The sequence below is a fragment of the Leucopleurus acutus genome, assembly GCF_964270905.1.
Source record: "Leucopleurus acutus genome assembly, chromosome: 6".
NCBI classification, from domain to species: Eukaryota; Metazoa; Chordata; class Mammalia; order Artiodactyla; family Delphinidae; genus Leucopleurus; species Leucopleurus acutus.
Genome location: NC_139149.1, coordinates 110,426,418 through 110,442,087, shown reverse-complemented (window position 1 = coordinate 110,442,087; position 15,670 = coordinate 110,426,418). Strand labels below are relative to the sequence as shown.

The 15,670-nt window shown below is 37.6% G+C and overlaps 1 protein-coding gene across 1 annotated transcript in view; it reads right to left on the bottom strand.

Moving 5' to 3' along the window:
- Positions 1 to 15,670, bottom strand: part of PSMD1 (proteasome 26S subunit, non-ATPase 1) — a 105,196-nt gene that overhangs the window by 29,206 nt on the left and 60,320 nt on the right. Inside the window, exons 17-18 of the mRNA XM_082841761.1 lie at positions 10,957 to 11,071; positions 1,458 to 1,574 (exon numbers count right to left, since the gene is read on the bottom strand). Of these exons, the coding sequence (XP_082697887.1) occupies positions 1,458 to 1,574; positions 10,957 to 11,071 (232 nt within the window). The remainder of the gene's footprint in view (positions 1 to 1,457; positions 1,575 to 10,956; positions 11,072 to 15,670) is intronic.

Here is a 15,670-nt window from a genome sequence, read left to right as displayed (position 1 = left end):
GTATTATTAAAAGAGGATGAGAAGTTTGATTCTATTTTTGCAATAATCCAATTTTTATAAGTCTTAAAAGTGATTTTAGGAGAGAGTAGGACTGGATAAAAAAAAAAAAAAGGACAACAACAAAAATGATAGCAACTGCTCAGAAAAGGAAATCTATTAAAGCTCCACAGAATAATCAATGAGTTCTGAAATTTTTTTTCTCCTCCTCCCCAGTCTATCTATTGATACTTTGCTAAAAATGAATCTGCTTAATGAGGCAGAAGACAGTATACCAGTGGCTTTTTCTGTTGTCAATTTCTTTGACTGTTTCTTATATAGGAGCAGAATTATACAAGGTTGTTAAATGCCCTAACTTTAAATTAAGAATTAAAGATCTGAAATTACTGCATAAGCTACATACATCTATTAAACATGTCACACATGGTAATTTTTAGTATATGTAATAAGATTTATGCACTTTCTGTTTCTCAACAAAATGAGAAGTTCTGGGTGAGGTGCCAAGATACATTAGTTACCAAAATCTGAAATGAGGTCCGAGAGACTATCATGAGGAAATTTTAAAACAGATGCCTCAAAATCTGTTATGGGGTCATCCACACGGTATATATGAGGACTTGATTGTATCAATAGAAGGATATGTGAAAAGGATTTCTCTACAGGGAAAACTGGGCTTTAAGTCTTTCCCACTAACACTAAGCCTAGAGATGGGCTTCAGAGAGACCATGTGGTGAGCATGTGGCGAGCCTAGTATGATCAGTGGTCATTGTGCACTGACATCTGACACATGAGTTATGAGGCATTAGCTATTGACTGAGGCACAAGCAATGAGAGAGAGGGGGAGAGAGAGGGAGAGGCAGGCAAAGCTGCACTGAGAGCCTATTATACTCCTACCTACAAGGGCAAAAAATGCAATAGTGTTTCTGTGGACAGATGTGGGTCAAAGAAGAAAGAAAGCCTTCCTGGAGCCATTTGAAACCCTGCCCAAGGGATCTCCAATGAGGGCAATGACATTCTAACAGAGAATCTGGATGTACTCATTTCTAAACTGAGACTGTATATACTATATAAAGTTTTTATTACCTCAGAAGGATGGATCAAAAAAAATCACAGACCACTTAGTTTGCATCTTGTATCACAGGAACAAGTTATCCTACTGAATAAATTTTAAAAGCACAGCAGGAGGCAAAAATTCAAGTTGATTTTTATGATTTTGTCAACCCATGAGTTCTAATTTTTCAAGTATGGCTATATAACTGAATTAACAAAGTGACCATAAATTTATAAAAAATGCAATCAAAGAGTATTGTATACTTAAAGTTCTCCTATTCTCCTACCTCTTTACTTTCTGTGAGTTCAGTGTACACCATATTTGAGGTAGAAATGTCCTCAAAAGAAGATAAGCTACCAAAGAAAAGCCTGAACCAGCTCTCTTCTAGAGAATTTTTTTGTTTGCTCACCTTGGGACAAGTGATTTCAGTCTGCTGGATCATGATGAGAGCCGAAGCTATGAGAGCTCCTTGCCTCACATAGTTCACAGGGTCATTTGTCATTGGTTCTAGCAAATTAATTGCTTCCTGAAAGCATTAACAAAAAAAACTTTTAATAAAGTTTATATAGCTAAATTTTCAGATTAGTTACTGTCTTTCTAAGTCAATATTTTCATCTAACATTGTAATCACAAGTTAATTTAAGACAACTTGGATGCAACAGTCAAAACTGAGTATGCTTTAAGTTTCAATATAATTGATGGTAAGTGAAAAGGAAGCTTACAACACAAGTGCTCCTGTCTTGGGGTAAAAGAGATAAAAAAGAAAGTAGAAAAAATGAGATTAATGTTTGATAAACACCTATTATTTTCCAGGTGCAGTGGGAGGTATTTTATATATATTATCCATTTAATCCTCTTCATCCTAAAACAACAATAACAGCAATACAAAACAATCTTTAAAAACAAAGAAACAGAGTTAGACAGGTAAAGTAAATTGCCAAAAATCACATAAATGTAGCAAACTCAGGCCAGTCTGACTCTAAGTATACAACTTCCTTCAAATACTAGAGTAAGATAATATCTTAAGATGATTTTACAAAATCTAATTTAAAAAATTAAATAAATCGAATGTAAATTGAAACAAACAAAAAACAAAGAGAAACAAAACTCCCAAAACAAAAAAGATTTTACCTGCTAGGAGAATGGCAACACAAATTAAGTCAAATAGGACTAGAAATGATTCCATGGTTACACTTCCCACATATGGTGGGATTTTCCAAAATGTTTACCAGGATATCCCCAATATCATATTCTTCAGAATACCAGTTCTATGAAAACAGGATTCCTTGATTAAATAAGTTTGGGAGCTCCTGCATACTGTATATCACCCCCTCTTGCGATTCAAAAACGTATCTAGCACACCAAGGGCTCCAGGAGTGTACATATCATAACAAAAGGTTCAAGAAACCTTATTAAAGAAACTACTAGACCTTTGCATAGCCCAGCATCTGTTCATTGTATTTGACCAAGAACTCTTTTGCTCCATATAATTTCTGTTACACACCCTGCAGGACCTTTGTTCAGTGCCCCTTACAAGATCCTTAGGTAGGTATAAATTTGGAGGAACAAAGCAATTATTTTATATGATTATCAAACTTAATTTAATACAGTATGTCATTTCTCAAATGTCCTTTGTTCCAAAGCCAAGTAAAGGAAGAATAAATTGAATCCTTTTTTGGGGGGCGTGGAGGAATGATTTCAGATTTCCTTTCACGTCGATTTATTTACTTAAGAAATATCAGAGCAAGAGACTGGTTCAAGATAGCGGAGTAGAAGGATGTGCGCTCACTTCCTCTTGAGAGAGCACTGGAATCACAACTAACTGCTGAACGATCACTGACAGGAAGACACTGGAACTCACCAAAAAAGATACCCCACATCCAAAGACAAAGGAGAAGCCACAATGAGATGGCAGGAGGGGGGCAATCACAGCAAAATCAAATCCCATAACTGCTGGGGGGGGCGACTCACAGACTGGAGAACACATACCACAGAAGTCCACCCACTGGAGTGAAGGTTCTGAGCCCCGCGTCAGGCTTCCCAACCTGGGGGTCTGGCAACAGGAGGAGGAATTCCTAGAGAATCAGAGTCTGAAGGCTAGTGGGATTTGACTGTAGGATTTCAACAGGACTGGGGAAAACAGAGACTCTGCTCCTGGAGGGCACACACAAAGTAGTATGCACATCGGGACCCAGGGGAAGGAGCAGTGACCCCAGGAGAGACTGAACCAGACCTACCTGCTAGTGTTGGAGGGTCTCCTGCAGAGGCAGGGGGTGGCTGTGGCTCACCGTGGGGACAAGGACACTGGCATCAGAAGTTCTGGGAAGTACTACTTGGTATGGTCCCTCCCAGAGTCAACCATTAGCCCCACCAAAGAGCCTGTAGCCTCCAGTGCTGGGTCACCTCAGGCCAACCAACCAACAGGGAGGCAACTCAGCCCCACCCATTAGCAGACAAGTGGATTACAGTTTTACTGAGCTCTGCCCACCAGAGCAACACCCAGCTCTACCCACCACCAGTCCCTCTCATCAGGAAGCTTGCATAAGCCTCTTAGATAGCCTCATCCACCAGAGGGCAGACAGCAGAAGCAAGAAGAGCTACAATCTGGCAGCCTGTGGAATGAAAACCACATTCACAGAAAGAAAGACAAAATGAAAAGGTAGAGGACTCTGTACCAGATGAAGGAACAAGATAAAACCCAAGAAAAACAACTAAATGAAGTGGAGATAGGCAACCTTCCAGAGAAAGGATTCAGAATAATGGTAACGAAGATGATCCAGGACCTCGGAAACAGAATGGAGGCAAAGATCGAGAAGATGCAAGAAATGTTTAACAAAGACCTAGAAGAATTAAAAAACAAACAACTAAAAGAATTAAAGAACAAACAGAGATGAACAATACAATAACTGAAATGAAAAATACACTAGAAGGAATCAATAGCAGAATAACTGAGGCAGAAGAACGGATAAGTGACTTGGAAGACAGAATGGTGGAATTCACTGCTGTGGAACAGAATAAAGAAAAAAGAATGAAACGAAATGAAGACAGCATAAGAGACCTCTGGGACAACATTAAACGCAACAACATTCGCATTATAGGGGTCCCAGAAGGAGAAGAGAGAGAGAAAGGACCCGAGAAAATATTCGAAGAGATTATAGTCAAAAACTTCCCTGACATGGGAAAGGAAATAGCCACCCAAGCCCAGGAAGCACAGAGAGTCCCAGGCACGATAAACCCAAGGAGAAACATGGCAAGACACATAGTAATCAAACCGACAAAAATTAAAGACAGAAAAATTACTGAAAGCAACAAGGGAAAAAATGACAACATACAAGGGAACTCCCATAAGGCTAACAGCTGATTTCTCAGCAGAAACTCTACAGGCCAGAAGGGAGTGGCATGATATATTTCAAGTGATGAAAGGGAAGAACCTACAACCAAGATTACTTTACCCAGCAAGGATCTCATTCAGATTCAATAGAAAAATCAACAGTTTAAAGACAAGCAGAAGCTAAAAGAATACAGCAGCACCAAACCAGCTCTACAACAAATGCTAAAGGAACTTCTTTAAGTGGGAAACACAAGAGAAGAAAAGGACCTACAAAAACAAACCCAAAACAATTAAGAAAATGGTAATAGGAACATACATATCAATAATTACCTTAAACATGAATAGATTAAAAGCTCCAACCAAAACATACAGGCTCTCTGAATGGATACAAAAACAAGACCCATATATATGCTGTCTACAAGAGACCCACTTCAGACCTAGGGACACATACAGACTGAAAGTGAGGGGATGGAAAAAGATATTCCATGCAAATGGAAATCAAAAGAAAGCTGGAGTAGCAATATTCATATCAGAGAAAATAGACTCTAAAATAAACAGTGTTACAAGAGACAAGGAAGGACACTACATAATTATCAAGGGCTCAATCCAAGAAGAAGATATAACAATTATAAATATATATGCACCCAACACAGGAGCACCTCAATACATAAGGCAACTGCTAACAGCTATAAAAGAGGAAATCAACAGTAACACAATAATAGTGGGGGAATTTAACACCTCACTTACACCAATGGACAGATCATCCAGACAGAAAATTAATAAGGAAACATAAGCTTTAAATGACACAATAGACCAGATAGATTTAATTGATATTTATATGATATTCCATCCAAAAACAGCAGATTACACTTTCTTCTCAAGTGCACACAGAACATTCTCCAGGATAGATCACATCTTGGGTCACAAAACAAGCCTCAGTAAATTTAAGAAAACTGAAATCATATCAAGCACCTTTTCTGACCTCAACACTATGAGATTAGAAATCAATTACAGGGAAAAAAACGTAAAAAACACAAACACATGGAGGCTAAACAATACGTTACTAAATAACCAAGAGATCACTGAAGAAATCAAAGAGGAAATCAAAACATACCTAGAGACAAATATGACGATCCAAAACCTATGGGATGCAGCAAAAGCAGTTCTAAGAGGGAAGTTTATAGCTATACAAGCCTACCTCAAGAAACAAGAAAAATCTCAAATAAACAGTCTAACCTCACACCTGAAGGAACTAGAGAAAGAAGAACAAACGAAATGCAAAGTTAGCAGAAGGAAAGAAATCATAAAGATCAGAGCAGAAATAAATGAAATAGAAAAAAAGAAAACAACAGAAAAGATCAATAAAACTAAAAGCTGGTTCTTTGAGAAGATAAACAAAATTGATAAACCATTAGCCAGACTCATCAAGAAAAGGAGGGAGAGGACTCAAATGAATAAAATTAGAAATGTAAAAGGAGAAGTTACAAAAGACACCGCAGAAATACAAAGCATCCTGAGAGACTACTATAAGCAACTCTATGCCAACAAAATGGACAACCTGGAAGAAATGGAAAAATTTGTAGAAAGGTATAACCTTCCAGGACTGAACCAGGAAGAAACAGAAAATATGAACAGACAAATCACAAGTAATGAAATTGAAACTGTGAGTAAAAATCTTCCAACAAACAAAAGTCCAGGACCAGATCGCTTCACAGGTGAATTCTATCAAACATGTAGAGAAGAGCTAACACCCATCCTTCTCAAACTCTTCCAGAAAATTGCAAAGAACACTCCCAAACTCATTCTATGAGGCCACCATCACCCTGATACCAACACCAGACAAAGATACGACAAAAAAAGAAAATTACAGACCAATATCACTGATGAATATAGATGCAAAAATCCTCAACAAAATACTAGCAAACAGAATCCAACAACACATTAAAAGGATCATACACCATGATCAAGTGGGGTTTATTCCGGAGATGCAAAGATTCTTCAATATACACAAATCAATCAATGTGATACACCATATTAACAAACTGAAGAAGAAAAACCATATGATCATCTCAATAGATGCAGAAAAAGCTTATGACAAAATTCAACACCCATTTATGGTAAAAACTCTCCAGAAAGTGGGCATAGAGAGAACCTACCTCAACATAATAAAGACCATATATGACAAACCCACAGCAAACATCATTCTTAATGGTGAAAAACTGAAAGCATTTCCTCTAAGATCAGGAACAAGACAAGGATGTCCACTCTCGCCACTATTATTAGACATAGTTTTGGAAGTCCTAGCCACAGCAATCAGAGAAGAAAAAGAAATAAAAGGAATACAAATTGGAAAAGAAGAAGTATAACTGTCACTGTTTGCAGATAACATGATACTATACATAGAGAATCCTAAAGATGCTACCAGAAAACTATTAGAGCTAATCAATGAATTTGGTAAAGTTGCAGGATACAAAATTAACACACAGTATTCTCTTGCATTCCTATACACTAATGATGAAAAATCTGAAAGAGAAATTAGGAAACACTCCCATTTACCACTGTAAAAAAAGAATAAAATACCTAGGAGTAAACCTACCTAGGGAGACAAAAGACCTGTATACAGAAAACTATTAAGACACTGATGAAAGAAATTAAAGATGATACAAACAGATGGAGAGATATACCATGTTCTTGGATCAGAGGAATCAATATTGTGAAAATGACTATACTACCTAAAGCAATCTACAGATTCAATGCAATCCCTATCAAATTACCAATGGCGTTTTTTACAGAACTAGAACAAAAAAGTCTAAAAATTTGTATGGAGACAGAGAAGACCCCAAATAGCCAAAGCAGTCTTGAGGGAAAAAAATGGAGCTGGAGGAATCAGACACTGTGACTTCAGACTATACTACAGAGCTACAGTAACCAAGACAATATGGTACTGGTAGAACACCAGAAATATAGATCAATGGAACAGGATAGAAAGCCCAGAGATAAACCCACACACCTAGGGTCAACTAATCTATGACAAAGGAGGCAAGGATACACAATGGAGAAAAGATAGTCTCTTCAGTAAGTGGTGCTGGGGAAACTGGACAGTTACATGTAAAAGAATGAAATTAGAACACTCCCTAACTCCATACACAAAAATAAACTCAAAATGGATTAGAGACCTAAATCTAAGGAAAGACACCATAAAACTCTTAGAGGAAAACATAGGAAGAACACTCTTTGACATAAATCACAGCAAGAGATATTTTGATCTACCTCTTAGAGTAATGGAAATAAAAACAAAAATAAACAAATAGGACCTAATGAAACTTAAAAGCTTTTGCAAAGCAAAGGAAACTACAAACACGACGAAAAGACAACCCTCAGAATGGGAGAAAATATTTGCAAACGAATCAAGGGACAAAGGATTAATCTCCAAAATATATAAACAGCTCAGGTAGCTCAATATTAAAAACACAAACAACCCAATCCAAAAATGGGCAGAAGACCTAAACAGACATTTCTCCAAAGAAGACATACAGATGGCCAAGAAGCACATGAAAAGCTGCTCAACATCACTAATTATTAGGCAAATGCAAATCAGAACTACAATGAGGTATCACCTCACACCAGTTAGAATGGGCATCATCAGAAAATCTAGAAACAACAAATGCTGGAGAGGGTGTGGAGAAAAGTGAACCCTCTTGCACTGTTGGTGGGAATGTAAACTGATACAGCCACTATGGAGAACAGTATGGAGGTTCCTTAAAAAACTAAAAATAGAATTACCATATGACCCAGCAATCCCACTACTGGGCATTTACCCAGAGAAAACTATAATTCAAAAAGACACATGCACCCCAATGTTCACTGCAGCACTATTTACAATAGCCAGGTAATGGAAGCCACCTAAATGCCCATCAACAGACAAATGGATAAAGAAGATGTGGTACATATATACAATGGAATATTACTCAGCCATAAAAAGGAAAAAACTTGGGTCATTTGTGGATGGACCTAGAGACTGTCATAGAGAGTGAAGTAAGTCAGAAAGAAAAACAAATATCATATATTAACACATATATGTGGAACCTAGAAAAACGGTACAGATGAACTGGTTTGTAGGGCAGAAATACAGACATAGATGTAGAGAAGAAACGTATGGACACTAAGGGGGGAAAGTGGCGGGGGGATGGTGGTGGTGTGATGAATTGGGAGATTGGGATTGACATATATACACCAATATGTATAAAATAGATAACTAATAAGAACCTGCTGTATAAAAAAATAAATAAAATTCAAAAGAGAAAAATCAGAGCAATTAATAAATAATACAAATACCATATAAATGTATTCCTTTTCCTCGCTTCCCTGAAAAATGTAGTGCCGTTGTTTAGAAGAGAAAGTTTTGCAAACGTTACTCATATTGTCAATATTGTTTATGAAGTATTCATGATAAAAATATAAGAAAATTTCCAACTTATAAGTTAAAAGACACTAACTTGGCCTTTGAGGTATGTGATATGACCTCAAAGATACATTTTAGACTAAATAGGTGTTTCAGGCTTTTAAGAAACAAAATTAACGTGCCAAGTTTCAGACAGATAGGTATTGATACGTAGATCATACAAACTATCTAGAAATAAAGCAGACTTGTTTAGTATGAGTAATGAAGAATATTCATTGAATTAAATTGTCAGATACTGTGTCTCAAAGAACATTTGCTCCTAGATAGCATATTAAGTTTAGAATAATCTGGAAAGAAAAAAATCTAATTTACATTTAACTTATGAGGTCTGACATAAATGTCTACTAAACACCGGAGGGAGAAAATACTTAGTAAAACATCCAACTATATTTTTCCTTTGTTTATAGAACAGATGTGTCCTAGAAAAAAATGAAGGCTTATTTCTATAAACTGTATTTTATACACACAATGACTTTTCTAATAACACTGAAGATACATTCTCATGTAAGAAATTCTCCTCCAAAAGAAATGAAAACATTTAAAAAACAAAACTGTGAGGACAGAGACCATGTCCAACTTGTTCATCATCATATCCTTAAAATGATCTTCCCTTCATCATTCATTTGACAAATATTTACTGAAACTCTACTATGTGCCGGGTCTGACTTTAGGTTTTAGCAGTGAACATTCTGTTCTCAGGGACCTTACATTTCAGTGGAGAGAAGACAGACAATAAATAAATAGGTGTAAAAATATGTCAGGTGGGGCTTCCCTGGTGGCGCAGTGATTGAGAGTCCGCCTGCCGATGCAGGGGACGTGGGTTCGTGCCCCGGTCCGGGAGGATCCCACATGCCACAGGGTGGCTGGGCCCGTGAGCCGTGGCCACTGGGCCTGCACGTCCGGAGCCTGTGCTCCGCAACGGGAGAAGCCACGGCAGTGAGAGGCCCGCGTACCGCAAAAAAAAAAAAAAAGAAAAAAAATGTCAGGTGGTGATGAAGAAAAATAAAGCAGGGTAAGGAGACAGAATAAGAATATTGGAAGGGCATGTCTCTATAAATTTTTATACAATTCTCGCCACATATAGTGAAAATGCCTATTTTAATTCCTAGCTTTAATAATGTTTTATGTGACTAGAAAAAAATTATTTGTATCCAATACTTATACTCTTTATTAGAGAAAAAGTCAAGCAAATTAAAATGTAATTCCTGGAATCAATCAATAAACTAATAATTATGCTTTACTTTAGTTTGGACAAGAGATGATTTTTAAAAAGTGGCTCCTTTCTGATGTAAAGACACTGGGAATATAATCATGTTCTTCTTCCCTCTCTCTCTCTCTCTCTCTCTCTCTCTCTCTCTCTCACACACACACACACACACACACACACACACACACACACACACACGCCTGTGTGCTATTAAAAGAAAAGTGCACCTTTTGGGGAACTGGCCAAGGTGTGTTCATGTGCTCTATGAAAGGCAAAATGTGGTGATTTATGTTATTGCTGTGAATCAAGAATACTTGTTACTAAAGCATTGGTGCATTTCTTTATGACTCTCATGACAAACTTTTCAAATCATCAATGTACCTAACCCAAGTCTTTATTTTGTCACTTTTGTGGGCTTAACAAATACCAGGTTATCTATTATGTTCTTGAGGAGAAAACAGGCAAACAGCAGTTAAATATAAACTTAAAACAAACACACAAAAAAATCAAACTGAGTTGACTGTGGTGGCCTCAAATAAGAACTTTGATTTCCACAATACTTATTATGCAAATTAAACATGTAAAATAACAATGTAAAATGGCCAGAGTAGCTCTTCAAAAAAAAAAATACTATTTCTTCTTTTTAAAGAAATCAATGCTTTCATAAAAAATTCAACAGCATTGTTTTCATTAGAGCCATCCATGTAATGTGGTGGTTTGTTCTTAAACGGCTTTGAGCAATCCAGAATAGTTAAGTGAGGAAGTTCTGGGAAGCTTAACTTGTGAGGGAAGTTAAGTCTTACAGATCACACCACACTTGTATTTTTACAACTGTTACATAAACTTTTCGGCTACAGAAAACAGTCTGGCGCCAGAAAAGAACTGACCGCATTGGCTTTGGCCTTTACCTTGTTTCCTGTACCAGCACAGCAGATGCCCAGGGCCATTGCAGCTCCATAACGCACATGAGGATTGTAACTCTCTGACAACAATGAAACGACACTGGGGCACTGTTCAGGGGTCCTGATAAGAAACAGAGAAAGTGAAGACAGTGTTATAGATAACATATTTTAAATCAAGATGGAAGAATTTTAATCAATTTTTTGAAAGTTATGGGAAACAACAGAGTTATATTTAACACAGAAGTTACAGAATTAAAAATCTCCAACAGAATTCTAATTATTGATATTAGAAAGCTATCTTCAACATTCAGAGAATATATGAAAAGAAAGAGGAACATATCAGTGATCCCTCAACCACAGCTCTGAATCACAGCATTACTCATTCCCTTCTGTCTTCTCCAGGGTGGGGAACAGCCATGGGAGACGGGGCGGAGCGGGGGGTGGGGGGGTGGGGTAATGGGGACGGGGAACACTGCCCTACGTCCATTCTTATAACTCCTGCTTACTCTGTGTCTTGTTTCAGAAGACAAAAGTCACTTACAGAGACTCCAAGATATTTCCAAAGCTGCACAAAAGATTTAAAACTCCCAGTATTACTCTGATTGAATATTAAATTGTTAAATAAGACTTGGTATGAAAAAATTCTGAGTTTTTTTGTCTTCAGCAATTATTTTTGTGTTGATAAGAATAGAAAAATTGTTCTTTTCTCATCTTCATATTTGCAGCAAATACAGAAGAGAGGACAACCTTAACAAATGAAGTATCTGATCTCATCTTTGAAGGACTATCCTGTTATAGTGGTCACTCCTGAGGGGGCAGCAGGTTGGGTACAGTAACTAGAAGAGAGTGTAAGGGGAGTTTCTGGAAGGCTGGTACTGATGTTGAACTAGGTGCTGGTTACACAGGTGTGTTCAGTTACGAAAATTCATCAAGCTGTAGGCTAATTATGTTCATGTTTTTAGATGTATACTACACTTCAATAAAAACTTAAAAAGAGACTATTAATATATTACATTTCATTAGAACGTTTTTTCTTTTTTTTTTTTTTTTTTTTGCGGTATGCGGGCCTCTCACTGCTGTGGCCTCTCCCGTTGCGGAGCACAGGCTCTGGACGTGCAGGCTCAGCGGCCATGGCTCACGGGCCCAGCCGCTCCACAGCATGTGGGATCTTCCCGGACCGGGGCACGAACCTGTGTCCCCTGCATCGGCAGGCAGACTCTCAACCACTGCGCCACCAGGGAAGCCCAATAGAACATTTTTTTAAAAAAGTATCCTGTTGTGAATAAAAGCAGTTATTACCTACAGACCAATTTAAATCTATAATTCTATGTTGAAATTGTCCTCTAGCCTCAAACTCCAGTGAATGGTAAATTCAAATTTCAAATGGAGTAGAGCCAAGTTTATGCAAACTGTCTATAAAGGTGGAATTTTGGGGGAGAGGCAAGATAGGGGTAGGGGATTAAGAGTACAAACTACTATGTATAATATAAATAAGCTATAAGGGTATATTGTACAACACAGGAAATACAGCCAATATTTTATGGTAACTATATATGGAACATAATCTTTTAAAATTGTGAATCACTATGTTGTACATCTGAAACATATATTATACATCAACCATACCTCAAAAAAGAAAAAAAGGTAGAACTCTGCTATCACTCTTTCTTGAAAATGTTCTTTCTCAGTTTGATGAAGCTAGTTCCTAGTACGAAAAATCTGTAAACAATCTAGTGGCAACAATACAGAAGAATAGTATAAAGAAAGCAATGTACTAGGAAACAGAAGATCTGGTTCTAGTCTTAGTTTTGTTAATTTCTTAGTACATGACATCAGGCAAATCACTTAAATTTTCTTTTCTGTAACTAGAGATAATATTTCTTGACTATCATGCAGGAATAATATAAAAACAAATGAACAAATACACATATGCTTTCAGTTAATGAGTACTGAGGTAAATAACAGTAAGTTATATAAGAAGTAAAAAACCCATGTTCTAGTTCCTGTTTTGCCTCTAAATAGCTGGGATAATTTTAGACAAGGTTCAATTAACCATACACTTTGGGGTCCCTTTTCACATCGGAAAAAGAACGAATTGGACTAAAAGTTCCATAAGGTCTGTTCCACTTTACAATTCTATGGCTTTTAAAAATGAATCAATCATCAAAGGTTTTAAATCAGTGTTCATTATTACAGGACATTTCATCAATGAGAAATATTCCTATGAAATAAAAATGAAATTTTAAAGGTGATATCATACCAAAGAGGTTGCTGGAGAATTACTGTAGTTGACAGCATCATTGTTTAACTTTTTAAAAATAAATAATTAATTAATTTTTGGCTGCATTAGGTCTTCGTTGCTGTGTGCGGGCTTTCTCTAGTTGTGGTGAGCGGGGGCTACTCTTCATTGCAGTGCACGGGCTTCTCAATGCGGTGGCTTCTCTTGTTGTGGAGCATGGGCTCTAGGCGTGCAGGCTTAGTAGCTGTGGCTCACGGGCTCTAGGTGCGCGGGCTCAGCAGTTGTGGTGCACGGGCTTAGTTGCTCCGCAGCATGTGGGATCTTCCTGGACCAGAGCTCAAACCTGTGTCCCCTGCATTGGCAGGCAGATTCTTAACCACTGCACCATAAGGTAAGTCCCATCATTATTTAACTTTTATTTTTCACTTGCATTGGGCTAAGAACTTAAAAGTTCTGTCCATAATTTTTTTTAATGTATTTATTTTTATTATTTATTTTATTTTTGGCTGTGTTGGGTCTTTGTTGCTGCGCGCGGGCTTTCTCTAGTTACAGCGCGCGGGCTTTCTCTAGTTGCGGCGAGCAGGGGCTACCTCTTTGTTGCGGTGTGCGGGCTTCTCATTGTGGTGGCTTCTCTTGTTGCGGAGCACGGGCTCTAGGTGTGCAGGCTTCAGTAGCTGCGGCTCGCGGGCTCTAGAGCGTAGGCTCAGTAGTTGTGGTGCATGGGCTTAGTTGCGCCGAGGCGTGTGGGATCTTCCCGGACCAGGGCTCGAACACGTGTCCCCTGCATTGGCAGGTGGATTCATAACCACTGGGCCACCAGGGAAGCCCAGTTCTGTCCATACTTTGATACTCAAATCCTCTGACAAACTCAAACATCTTATCACATAACAAATTATAAATAAAACCACTCAAGACTGCACATGTCTCAAGGGGCAAGGATGGAGACTGTGTCTTCTGTACTTTTTCCCATAAATTAGTGGCACAGTGCTAGTTACTAAAGATAAAATAATTTTTATTACTTAATAAAAGACAAAGGGAGCCAAACTAAATATATATTTAGAGACTTGACCAACAAGTATTTCCTACTAGGTTCAAATCCTAAGGGTTAATCACTGGGAAAAATATCAGGCCCTTCCTTGTTCCCCTCCTCACTTAAGTTTTTAACTCAGCTAGATAATCAAAAATGAGAGAGTTAACAAGTACCTCTGAGTTACTTCATAAGGGCTAATTGTGTGTCTTTTAATTTTATGTGCTTTGAAGTTCCCAGTAGGGAGACCACATAAAGGGCTAGGGAAGGCCTACTTTAAAAAGTGAAACACTGAAACAGGTAACTAAGTTCTGATTTGTTGTTTCAATAAAATTTCTTGGCTTGTAGCTAACAGTCATCTTACCAACTTACTATTTGTACAACCTTCCAGAGAGCAGGAATTGTGCAAGGGCATATGCACAAGTCACTACCATATTATCCAACCATAAAGTGCACATATGAATTCCTTTTTTTAAAACACATACTGGCTATTAACTACTGTTTATTGAATATTTTGTACAACCTCAATATTAAATTGTATTAATCAAAATGCTTTCAAGAATATGTGTCTTAAAAAAAAAAAAAGAATATGTGTCTTTTCTAATCTATCTTCCCTAGAAAAGGAAAAAATATAGCACTATACGTATACAGGCAGAAACACTGTTCTAAGCACGTGGGTTTGGTCCATCGCAGTGGGAATTTGGTGAGGACATAAACCTCACGGTAGTCCCTTGGCAGAGTTATGAATTTATATTTTCATTAGGTAGGTGCCACAGGATTACCATAATGACACAGGAATTAAGAGTATTCCCTCTGTTTAAGTCCCTTGTACTCCCTACCAACAGACTCCAAGTAATCTGAGCAGCATCCTGAATTTTGAAGTGCCCGTTGAACGTCTTTAACTAAATAGTCCACAAACACCTCAGTCAATACACAGAATTCTGTACAGAAAGAGGAATAAAGGGCACCCCTCCCCTAAACTGCTTCTCTTTCCGCCATGACTATTCATCTATACACCAAGAAAACTCACATTTTCAATCATTCTATTCTCTCATTCCCCACATCTAATCTGCCCAATCAAGTGAAACCTTTAAATCTTGTTTCTGTTTGCACTGCTTGTTTTAGACCCTGATCATCTCTCACTTGAAATATACAGTGATTCCTTAAACGATCTCTCTCTTCCTCCTCTCCTTTCATTTTCAACATGCTGTGGTAGAGAGAACGTGGGCTTGGAATTTGAAAAACCTGGATTCCAATTCTAGTACAGCCATTTATTAATAGAATGGCAATCATTAAGTCTCTCTGAGACTTAACTGCTTCATGCATAAAATGATATCTGCTCCACCTTATTTATGCTGGGGAGTTAGTGGTGTGGTAGAGTAGAATACTATACTATAATTACTAAAATCTAAATGCATAACCAGAAATTGCCTTTGGACCAGAACCAGGAATTT